The sequence below is a fragment of the Pyxicephalus adspersus genome, chromosome 5 (genome assembly GCF_032062135.1).
Source record: "Pyxicephalus adspersus chromosome 5, UCB_Pads_2.0, whole genome shotgun sequence".
Lineage (NCBI taxonomy): Eukaryota > Metazoa > Chordata > Amphibia > Anura > Pyxicephalidae > Pyxicephalus > Pyxicephalus adspersus.
In genome coordinates this window covers 103,069,758-103,082,523 of record NC_092862.1, presented here as the reverse complement: position 1 = coordinate 103,082,523, position 12,766 = coordinate 103,069,758, and the positions used below count along the sequence as shown (strand labels likewise).

Below are 12,766 nucleotides of genomic sequence, written 5' to 3'. Positions count from 1 at the left end.
AAATGTAAATTTAGTACAGGAGTTAGGTGCATTCGCTGCTTGCATTCATTGGAGTAATATTGATTACAGAGCTGTATTATCTGTATCTTTCTTATGTTTAACCACAAAGGATAAGTATACTTTTTCCCTTTTCTCTACCATATTTTCAAACATTTTTTGAAATGTCTTAAAGACTACAAACATGTCAAAGTTGCTTTCTATTCTCTGTCATTATTAAGGCAATAAATCCATCCCATGCAAAGCTCCTCAGTGCAATCACAAGCAGGTGTGGTTTTCAATGAAAAAACTTCATCACAGCACCCTGCATGTTTTGCATCATCCACCTTTGCACTGTTTTGGTATGTGTTAGGACATTGAAGGCAGCAAAAAATCTGAAAAAATAAGAACACATTGAACCCCAGTGCACATACATCACCAGCAGCTTAACTCCCAGCTGTTCATGCATCCCCAGCTCCTGGGTTTACAGTTTTCAGCACAGAAGAGCCAGGAAGGAGGGGTGAAAGAAGCTATGCTCAGAGTCGATTGGCTGAATAAGAATGGAGGTGTGGAATTGAGTGAAGAAGTGCAGATGTACACCATGGGAAATGTTTTCCTATAGACTAAACCCAGTGTCTTTGAAACCTACACTAGACAGAGGCTGAAGGCGGATTGCCATCATACCATTTAGCTAGGGGGAGTTTAAAGAAACAACTGAAATGTTTATAATTTTTGTAATTGCAAAGTTAAACAGGAATGTCCTATGTGTATATTTATTAAAACAAAATTAAAACAAAGAAAATTATTTTCTTTAGGATATTTGTTTAGAATAAAAAAAAAATCCCATATACAATGGTGAAATTTCCATGACACTCTACTTCACTATATCTGTACCCTGCAAAATGGAAAAAAAGACTTCGAAAAAAACTTCACCTGCAGGTAAGTTACCCTGGAAAAATCTCGGATTCTGTAAAAATATATATATATATATATAAGTAATGACTTCCCAAAGAATGTCTCTCTTTGTCAATACCTTGATGCAGAAAATCTAATACAATTTTTTACCCTGCAGCCTTTTTGACAAAGTTGTTTACAAGATTCATGCAAGTAAACAATTCCAGCAGTGGCACGCAGGGATAGTGATCTCCTGTGCCACTGTACATCAAAGATGTTACCTGCTAAATGTCACTTCAGTGCTATCACAATGTTTCCAAGCACGGCATGAAGCTGGCACAATCACACTCACCCAGAAAGAAAGAACCACCACAGGGATATGACCTTTCTTTTTTATGCCTTCTCTGTAAATAAACATCTGCTACATAGCAAATAAAAAGGAAATGAGCAAGAGGAGTAGACTTCTCCACTTAAGGAATTAAAGGAAAAAAAATAAAATACCAAAAATATATATACAATTATTTGTTCTCATTCTTTATGTTTACAGACTTGCATCTTCTATTTTGGTACATTACAATTGGTACAGGAGAGGTCTGACTGTGATGTCTGAATTCTGCATGGAAAATTGAGGTAAACAAAGTAAATTGCATCCTGCAACTGTACATTGTAAATAGATAATCTTTTTTAGAATAAAATATTTGTTTAGACCAGTTTTTCTATCTTAGTTGATGATCTCTTGCAGCCTCTTTGACGCCACTGCCTTCTATTGAAAGCATATGTAAAAGGGCAAGAACGCAAGAGCACATCGTGACATAATAGGGCAAAGACTTTCTAACTGAGTGAATGAACAGGGTCTTTATGGCAGAATCGCCAGGTAATATTTAAATAAAAGCTGCAAATATAAAAAATAAATTAACAAATTACATTAACATGATAAAGCCTATATAAGATTGTAGTGTACTTTGTGTAATAGTACTGGACTATAGGCAGAGCAAAGACGTTTTAGAAACGGTTATGTACATGTTATTTCAATAGTTAGTTGAGTTATAGAAAGTCTCATGAATACTTGATGCTTGCCCAATCAGTTGATATCTCTACTGCATCTCCATACAGTCCTGCAGTGTAATGGATACAAAAGAAGCCACAACATTTTTTCTTTGTCTTATACATGACAAATACAATATTAACAAATAAATTACACAGTTATAAATAGGAGAAAAATATAACAGTTTTTTATGTTAAACTAAACTAAAATATTTTTGAATGAAAATACTATTCCTGGTTCTTCCTAAACCATCCTTACACGTGATGTGTGTCTCGTTTAAAAAAATAAATAAATAAAATTTAGTGTTCACTCTGTAAGACTGAAAACCTTCATAAAATAGAAATGATCTGCCAGACTCAATCAATCACCAGACCCAGCTTACTGCTGCTCTCGTCTTGTGTGATTCAGGGATAATAATCAAGAAAACAGCACGAAGCCAAGAATATTCCAAGAACCGGTGATAAAATGTTCACATTAGAAATTAAGGCAGATTTTGATAAAAAAAAAAAATTTTCTCCCTTTTTTTTTTTTGAAATAAATCAGACAGATTTGCAATTGTGACTACATTATAAAAGAAATGAAAATGCTCACAGACACTTGTATTGATCGACTAAGCTCAACAGTCCTAAAAACGCCAGTACTATTGGGTATGGGGCACAAATACACATTCCTCTCCACAACTTAAAGCTTGGTGATCCACAACCAGGCTGTCAAACTGGGCATAGAAAACATGCCCCGGACTTTCATGAGGGCTTTTGGACAAAGTAGGAGAATCAATCAAGTGTCATCCTCTTAGCTGCATTTGCTTGTGTTTGTACACCAAGGGCCTGATTTATTAAAGCTCTCCAAGGCTGTAGAGGATACACTTTCATCAGAGAAGCTGGGTGATTCAGCAAACCTAGAATGGATCTGGCCTAGGATTGAAGACATTTGCTAACAAATAGCAAATTAATTTTAAGAAATCCATTCCAGGTTTGCTGCGTCACCCAGCTTCATTGATGAAATTGATTTATTAAATCAACCCCACAGAGTCAGAAAGCCACATGAGGCCCGCAGACCACCTGTTGGACTCTAGGAATGTGTGGTGACCAGAATACAATTCTTGTAAACAAGCCAAAAATATAAATTAAGTTTCATCAACAGGTAGTACATCAACAGGTAGTATAATTTCATCAACAGGTAGTACCCAAGTTACATACGAGATAGGTACTGTAAGTTTGTTCTTAAGTTGAATTTGTATGCAAGTCAGAACATGTACATTATTTTTATAAACCCAATTAGGACAGATGTTTGTCCCAACATATTGTTAGGCAGCATGCTGTCAGTTACTGACATGGAGCCTAGACATTCATTATATTTTGGAGCAAGCTGTGTTTTGATTTGCAAAAAGAAACAAGTGTAGATTTTTTGGTCATTAAAGAGTTACAAGAGGCTGCAGAAAAAGCTCAGTCCTTAAGATCACCAACAACATCAGCTGTGTTTAGCAAAAGATTTCATTTGCAAGTCATGCAAACTGCCCCCGTCCCTCGTCAAGCCTCTGTCCTGCACAGAAGGAGCAGGGAAGCCCCGTTGGTATATAGGAGATATGTTGGATGTCTGGATGTGGTATATCCTTAACCCGAGGACTACCTGTATATAAAAAAAATAATGATATGCAGAACAGCAAAAGTACTGACTGCTGAAAAGAATACTTGCATCATCTGAACATTATTAAACGGATATTGATCACAATTCATGGTTTCCTGTTACCAAGACTATTCCTAACCAACATTGGCGGCAATAAAGATTTCAAGCAATCAGTAAGAAATGCAAACTATGTGGCAGCAGGCAACAAAACATCTTCACATTCATTGAAAATGCCAGCACAGGTGTCACTATAGTCACATAGGAACACACATTATGCTTCTGTAGAGCAAGAGACGCAAAGCTTCATACTGCAGATGTTTCCATTGATCAGCCCTCATTTATCTAATTAGAAGGACATGACATAACAAGAAAGTAATAAATGGTTCCCTTTTTATGCAATTCAATGCTACAGAAATGTTATGTTGGTCATCATCAGCATTTTGAGCCTGGCAGGAAGAGTTATATAAAGATCACTAATAGCCAGAGACATTTAAGCAACAAGGGAAAGATGGCAACCTTTTGATTCTGGAAACATGGTGGTATTTTTGTCTTGTATTTCATCAAAACACCTTTCAACATTATTGATTTTAGAATCTCAACAACCTTCAAAATGTTCAAAAAGCAGCAGTACAACTTGGGGGTAAGAGACATGAAAATCTATATTACAGCGACGGAAAGAATTAGTTTCAAATAAACTATTGTAATTACCTGGCACTAAGATAAATGTGTATTGCAGCCCTACCCTTAGTATAATGTGCATTTCAGCAACTAACTTACCTTGGTTTTAATACACGGTATAAGCATTACCAATAATCACATACTAGTATAATTTTCAATTTATGTTATACTCATGATGGGTCATATTAAATTGTAACCATTACCAGAAAAACAATACTACAATTTGGAAGAGGTGAAAAAAAAAGATAAACAAATTTGAAAGGTAAAAAAACATATGGAGAGGTAAGACATTAGCAGTGCCTTTTTTCCTGGGCAGTACAGACTTATCTGATGAAGCAAAACCCATTATTAATAAAGTGTATATTGTACTGCTTTTTAGTATTAAAAAGAGCTGCTTTAATTCCAAGAGGAAGTATGTTTGTCCACCATTAATGTTTGAATTATTTTATCTTTTTGGAGTCTCTTCTAAATTGAAGTATTGTAGTTTTCATTCCCCAGGGCATATATAAAACGGACAGTTTCCAGGCACCTACTAATCATGTTATTATACCTTTTAAATTTTGGTATCTATATAAAGAACATGATGTGAAAATTGCCAACTCTCTCACACAATGTAAAATCATTCTGGGCTACAGATCCCCTATATGAAGACCATTGTTACAGAAAACAAAAAAAGCTACTTGACTGCGTGGTAACTTACTAAAGTAATTTAAGTGTTTGCACAGCTTTTTACTAGCATTTTAACTTGACTCTGGCCATACTAAAACACTACTGTGAACATTTAAACCCATTCAAAAATATAAATCTGATGATTTTTGTTCAGCATTTGTTGACCATAGAAAGTGGGTATGAGCTCAAAGGGAATTTGTTAGGCTAGGAATTTGGGAGCAGGTATTGCTCGGTGACTTGCCAACTAGTTTGAAAACAGGATGATCACCAGAAGTACTAGAACAATACAGCAGTGGCTCAGTGGTTAGCTGAGGTGAAGCGCTAGGTCCCAGGTTCGAATCCCAGCCAGGACACTATCTGCATGGAGTATGTATGTTCTTCCAGTGTTTGTGTGGATTTCCCCCTACATTCGAAAAACATGCAGTTTAGTTTATTGGCTTCCCCCGAAATTGTCCTTAGACTGTAATAAAGATGTGTGACTGAGGTAGGGACATTATATTGTAAGCCCCTTTGTGGGACAGCTTGTGACATGTAGACCCTGTAGAGCGCTGCATAATATGTGGGCGCTATTTAAATACTGGATAATAATAATAACAACAAGCTCAATACAAAATCAAGGTATCAGTGCCAATTACAATATTTACTCCCTATCATATTTAATGAAATTACAAACAATCACATTCACCACTAATATTACTACTCAGAAGTTGGTTTCCTGCTTTATTAGGCTTTCAAAAACACTTCAGGGTTTAACCACGTTTTTGTCAAATCAAACAAAAATAATGAAATATGCTAGCTTTACTCAAGCTGAAGCTTGTGTGTACAAGGCCATATAACCAATAGCCAGTAAAGTATTGAGAGTAGCTCACTTTCCTTTGGTCTTAAAGTAGTATATGTAGTTCAGTGTTCTCCCAAGGCCTTCTTAGGCGGGCGCACTGCCCGGCTGTTTTTGGGTGGGTACTAAAGAGGTGGGTCAAAATACAGGGGCTGCTACCCACCTACAACTACAATTAAACCACCCATTTAAAAAAATTTCTGGGTTCAACACTGTAGTTGCTGTACTGCAATAACTTGTTGTTGGCTTGCTGAAGAAATATTGAAAGTTGACATGGTAACCACAGATTTTTCACTTTCGACCCTGAACTACAAAATAGAATCAAGTTTATTGATACGTGCAACAACATTTGTTTCTTAACTCAATCCCACTATAGCAAATGTAAAAACAACTAAAAACTAGAAGAATACCTACGTTTTAGCAGTGACATCCACATACTGACCAGGACGGAAATGTGCAGCATAAAGGGGAGTACCTGAAAGTAGAACAAACAAAGACATTCAATATGAAATTCTTAGCAAAAATATTGCCACAGCATAGAACCAAAATGATAAATATTGCAGTCTCACACCTTTAAACCCCTCATTACCAAAACATTTTTTCCTTCAGTTGTTATAGTGGATACAAAAGTAAACATCCTATTCTTTTCTTTGTCTTCAAATTACAACAAAATTAGGATTCTAGGACAAAGAGTTGATAAATTATTTACAAATGCACTAAAGATAGCTTTCCGCCATAAGTGAGCCATAATCAGATCCCCATTGTGAATGGAATGTTTCTTTAATCTATGGAGAGCAGGATATAAACTAATTGCAATCCAAACAAATCAGTAATTTGCTCATGACTGATCATCAGACTATGGCTCTCTCTATCACTGTGTTCCAGTGTGCTAAACTGCAACATATTACATTTATGTTCTGCATTTTAGAAATACTTTCAGGATAAAAATAGCAGTTAGTAAAGTAAAATACCTGGTTTGAGTATGGCATTGTCAGACACTTTGAATTTACTGATTTTCTGCTTTGGTGGTACCCCAGCTTCACTGTAAAACTCCATAACTTCTTCAGATTTCTGCAAGTTAAACAGAAAAAATCAGAGGGAAATATTACCAGCAATGAGCGTTGTGTGCTAATGACAACCTGATACAGGTACTGACATTTATATTTAATGAACTTTGACTGAAACACAGCTCTCTGACACTGGGACAGAACATTTTGCTCCAGAACATTTTGACATTCTTGAAATCTCATTGTTCCCTGAACAGGCTCAGGGTGCCGCATAAAAGATACAGAAAAGCAACTGTAAAACATAACCAAGCCTCCTCCATGTTTTACAGTGGAGTTGGTATTTTTCTCTAGGCAACTTAATTTTTATTTGTGCTTGTAGACGTAGAATTGACTTGTCAAAAAGCTCCTGTTTTGTCACACCTGTCCAAAGGTAATTGTGCTATAAGCATTGTGGCCTGCCAATGTGTATTTCAGCTAATTTCAGTATTGCTTTTATCTTTGTTTCTTGAAACAGTGGAGTTCCCCCAGGCTGGTGTGACTAGTGCAAGCAATGAATGGTGCAATAATACACGGAGACTTTTACCTTAGAGTTCAGCTTGTATCACTTTGAAAGCTACCCTTTTTGTTCAGTTTTTGGCTACATTTTTTTTCTATGTCTCTGCCCCTTCTCTTTTCTCGCTACAGTTCTTTAGACCTTAAACATTTTATTAATTGCAACTGCGGTCACAGGAACATTAAGAAGCACAGAGATGGTATTATAGCCTATTACTTTTAACAGGCTGATGTATTATAAATTATATAGAGTCAAGACCTAACTTTTAATCTTGCCCAGTAAAGCCTTATCCTGTTCACAGAAAATATCTTGTTTGATTTTTGATGTTTTGAACCGTGGACCAGCTTCACTGATGAAAGTGTATCTTCTCCATCCTTGGAGAGCTTTAATAAGTCAGCCCCATTGTTTCTGTTTGAGTTCTGTTTGCAAGGATTTTTCCCTAGCAGGGTGCACATAGCAAAACATAACCTTATATTGTTTTTTACTGTTCCCTGTTCCATAGAAAGCACAATGGTTGGACATGTACTTTATTGTGCAATATTTTTAAAAATAAAAATGTTTGCAATGATTAAAAAAAAAAAAAGATATATATATATAGTTATAGTGTGTTTTTAAGTAGCAGATGATGTATTCTACTTTTAAAAGGATATTTCATGGTGCCATTTCAATTTTTATTATGGTGATGCAAAAATAAAACAAGACACATCTATTTGATCTGTAACTACATTTCAGATGGTGTTTGATCCAAATATGTGCCTCTAAGCAATGACTATTTAAACTTACAGCAAGATACTGAGTCAATGCATCTGGAACTGGAAGCAAAAAGAATCCTAATCTTACTGGAAGCAATTTAGTGGGCTGTCTGTAAAGTCACACTTGGATAATCCCATTTATTAGGTGAGGTCACATAAAATAAAATCCCATTTTATTTCTGCAAGACCATTTTAAGACATAATAGGACTCATTTGTAAAAGTGAAAGCCAAAGAAATGTAAGCCATTTCCCATAGCAACAAATTCAATTCTAGCTAATTTATACAGTGCAGGTTTGACAATGAACACCTGGCTGCCACTGACAACCACACTGCTCTGTGCTTGCAATGAATCTTGTAAATGTGGCTATGATTTATTTAACATAATAAATAAAAACATGCTAATTCTTAAAGTCAATGTCACAAGAGAGAATGATCTAAGTTATTTCCCAGTTTCATAGTTATTGAGTATGGAATCCCTAATTTGATACATTTTTAGCAATTTGTAGCTCTTTAGCGAAAAGAGAAAGCTCTTTGGAGTAAAAAAAATGCATATTTCGTGGTTTTAATGAATGACAGACACAGACCTAAATGGGGAAAGGGAGAAAAATAGTCTAAATATATATATATATATATATATATATATATATATATATATATATATATTCTGCCTTTATTCTGTCACACTCACATATCTTAAAGTTAACTGCATTGTTTCAAATGAAAATAAAGAATACAATTGCATCTATCTTGGGGTACTCCTAAGCCATGATTAACATTTGCAGATGTTCCCTATAACAAATGGGGTTTCCACATAACTAAAACATGTGTAGCATACTGGAGTACAATACCAATAATAAATAAAGCATCCTAATGTTTTCTATACCTTAATTTGCAGCAAGCAATTCAATCACTGTTATTTCAATGCTGCATTTGTCTTCAATGTACCTAAGAAAATGTGCTGTGGGAATGAAAAATACCCAAGCTGCTTTACTTTCTGATGCTATACATGAGAAGGAATCCCCAACATCCCATTCCATTTACATCTGTGACAACCAATTTAAAGAAGACCTCGGGAGCATACACATCCAGAAAAGCCACCTTTGCTTTAAGTCTGGTGACAGTTTTGTGCCCCCAGATAATTACAGAGAAATAGAAGAAAATATGAACCTACAGATCCCTTGACAGTTCCTGTTTAGCTCTCAAGAAAGCAAGAAAAATCACGAGTATATTTGCAAGTTTGTTCACTTTGATACATTTACTAAAGGAACTAAAATGTATTTCTTCCTAATACCTACTGATTATACACATATGGCTATTAAGCCCTGTAAAGACTTTTAGTAATAATGATCGTTTCCAGAGGAACAAGCAATGGCTTTATAATGACAAGTCCATGGCAAGCACCAGAATTTAAACAACAGGTTGTTATCAGCCTGAACTCAGGCTGGGAGCAGGAGAAAAAGCACAATTTGCTAGTTAATTTTGCTTTCGGATAAAACAACTATTTCATTTTTGAAGTGTTTTATGGCTTTTTGTGCGCAATATGTTTATTTTATTTTTAACAATAAAACAATAAAAGTTGTATCATTTTATGACTCAGTCTATTTAATTAAAACTCAATGGCTCCTTTGAACACATTAAACAAAGTACGAAGGAGGGAGAATTTGTAAACATACAAACGTACACACGAGAAAAGAAACCTGAAAGATTGCTGTGTTTCATATCAATGTAAGTCCTTAACATACTGAAGAAAACATTATGTATATATGAAATAGTAGTCGTTGCAGAGCCACAACATTTAGTCCTTTATATCCCCCCTCCTTTTGTGTGTTAATTCCCCCACCTACTAGACTGTAAGCTCTTCGGGACAGGGTTCTCTCCTCCTGTATCATGGTCTGTATTAGTCTGTCATTTGCAACCCCTATTTAATGTACAGCGCTGCATATTATGTTGGCGCTATATAAATCCTGTTTATTATTATTAATAATAATACTCAGGGTATATGATATTCAGACAAAATTGCTTTGGTCGGGGCACATTTAGGAAGTATAACATACGAACAAACAGTTAATGAAGAAACAAAGTCACAAGTGACTGAGTGATATTCAAAAAAAAGGAAAAGAAAGGGGCCTTCACTATTTGGCTGGATTTTAACCATAACAAAATACATAACAATTCTTTACAACAAAAAGCTATAAACAAAACAACATTTAAACTTACATGGAATGGTGATACATTTTTGCCTCCCACTGTAAGAAGGGCACATTTATTATTATATTCTTCTTTTGGTGTATACTTTATCACATGACAGTCTTGAACCTGGTAAAAAAAAATATATACATTTTATCATCATTATTTATTATCACAATCATTCTGTATATACTCTAAAGTATTGTAACGTAGATACTTTTAAAGCAAAAAATGTTTATCTGACTTTTTTAAGTCAAGGAACTTGCTGGCAAAAAGGCAAGAATAAGTCTATTCTTCCTAAAAACCAGGCAGATGGAGACCGAACACACGGGTGGTAACTATTGGGGAAATCATAACAACAGACATCAATTCTGTAGGGCAAGGACACAAACCTGTTAACCAAACCAGTAATTCACTAATGTTTTTTTTTTAAATTACATAAATCTGTCATAATTAAATCCAGGTTTTGATTTTTTTTTTCTATGGGTGTCCTTTTGTTCTAAAAATTGTGATAAAATTCCGTGTGTCAGTAATATGCTAGAGATCTATGCCGCTTTGCCACACACCACTAAACAGTGCTACTAGCTGTATTCTAAGAGGATGAGGAAAATAACACACAATAATGTCTATTTAGTATAGGAAAGTATTGGAAGCATACATCAAAGAATGATCTCATGTCATGATCAAAGTTGAACTTCTGGGATAGTCAATCTGCGTAGCCATTTAAAAAAAAACTTAAACTTTTGTGCCCCCTACATTAAATCAGGTTCCTGTAATCCCTTTTATAGAAGGTATCAGACTGTCAGAAGGCCAGAATGTAAAACCTGGTTCTATTTCATGCAGATATGAAAAAAGTCATAGAGGGATGACCTCAATTTCCGCCTCCTTAATGCTCAAATCAGCACGATTGTTTTTTGATTTGTCTCATTGCTCTTTAAAGTGGAATCAAACATGGGTGAGGTGGTTATTGCAGAAAGGAAAAGGCGATGTCCATTCTGCATTTCCTGTTCTTACCTGGCTGCTTGCTGCCCAGCTGTCAATTTTGGTTGAGCTACACATGTGCAGCTCAGTGTTAGTTGACAGGGAAACCCAGCAATCCAAACTTTCCTTTACATGCAGGGATTGAATGAACTCCTGCAGGCCTGCACAGAAGTTACATCATCCCAGCACAATGAAATCCAGGTTTAACGGCACTTTAAGAAGCTGTGCTTTTGCAATGGAGGCTGAATAATTGACCATGCTGTCTGACAGGGGAGCATGAATTACAATACTGGCTTGAAACAGGTTAATTATATGTATTTCAACTGTGTATATACCCACTCGCCTGGGGATTACCATTAGGAGTGACTTACACAGAAACAGATTGGAAAACGCAGAAATCAATGTGGAGATTTTCATGTGGAGAAACCTGGCTACAACACTCTAATTGTCTTTCAAATGTACATGGAACCTTCCCTATGGACTGTCCAAGCTTTTCTGCATGTAAAACATCAGCAAGCAAATTTTGTATTTAGATTACGTACACTAAATGCTAGCATGGAATATACAGTGAGCCAACAAATCCAAGTTATCAGGGAGTATTGAAGATATCACACAGAGAAGCATTAAAGTATTCTAATTACTGGTAGAATATGGCTAAGGCTTTCTGGTCTAGATAAAGGTTTAAAACATCCAGTGTTCAACCCAGAATTCTTTTTTAAGCTGGGTGGGAAGAAATTGTAGGTAAGTGGGGTAAGTGGCAGCCCCTGTATTGTGAACCAACTCTTCAGTAACTATCCAAAAACAGCCAGGTGGATACTGAAAAGTGCCAGGTGGTGCGCCCAGCTAAAAGGTGGCTGGGGAGAACACCGACATCTTTTTTCCCCTGGAAAGAAAAAGTAAATCTGTCTATATAATATATATATTCAGTGCTCAACCCAAAAGTTATTTTAAGCCGGATGGGAAGAAATTATAGATGGGTGGCAGCCCCCGTATTGTGACCAAACTCTTTAGTAACCACCCAAAAACAGCCAGGTGGGTGCTGAAAAGTGCCAGGTGGTGCGCCCTGCTCAAAGGGCCTGGGGAGAACCCTGATATTATTTATATATATATATATATATATATATATATATATATATATATATATATATATATGTCATGTAAGTGTCATGAGAAATCTTGGTAGTTCATTTATAAAGAAATCTCATTGAAAAATGTTTAATGCACACAGGTAATGTTTGAATGTGAAAGTGCAAAGATTACTTCAATTCAAATGAGGATGGCTGGATATATCATATCCTATCTTTTTCAATATGGGACCAGCATGTGTATGACCTGCTTAAGGTTAGTCACAGACTTGACACCAATTCAGTTTTGCCAGCAGGAAGACTAATCTTGGGAACAAAACTGACTGCCTGTATTTTTTTTTTCCAAGCAATCAGAATAAACTTGCTAGTTCGAAGCCTCTGTCAGTACACAATCAAGAAGGGGCACATTCCTTATTCTAATGGCATGGCAGTCCCAAACTTTTAACCTGGCATTCATATTGGTTATGCCTTTCCTAA

The 12,766-nt window shown here is 35.8% G+C and overlaps 1 protein-coding gene across 1 annotated transcript in view; it reads right to left on the bottom strand.

Annotated features, from left to right (window-relative positions):
- The window catches only part of MRPL3 (mitochondrial ribosomal protein L3), a 51,027-nt gene that overhangs the window by 27,645 nt on the left and 10,616 nt on the right, over positions 1-12,766 (bottom strand). The window contains exons 4-6 of the mRNA XM_072412321.1: positions 10,254-10,352; positions 6,695-6,794; positions 6,138-6,198 (exon numbers count right to left, since the gene is read on the bottom strand). Coding sequence (XP_072268422.1) covers positions 6,138-6,198; positions 6,695-6,794; positions 10,254-10,352 — 260 coding nt within the window. The remainder of the gene's footprint in view (positions 1-6,137; positions 6,199-6,694; positions 6,795-10,253; positions 10,353-12,766) is intronic.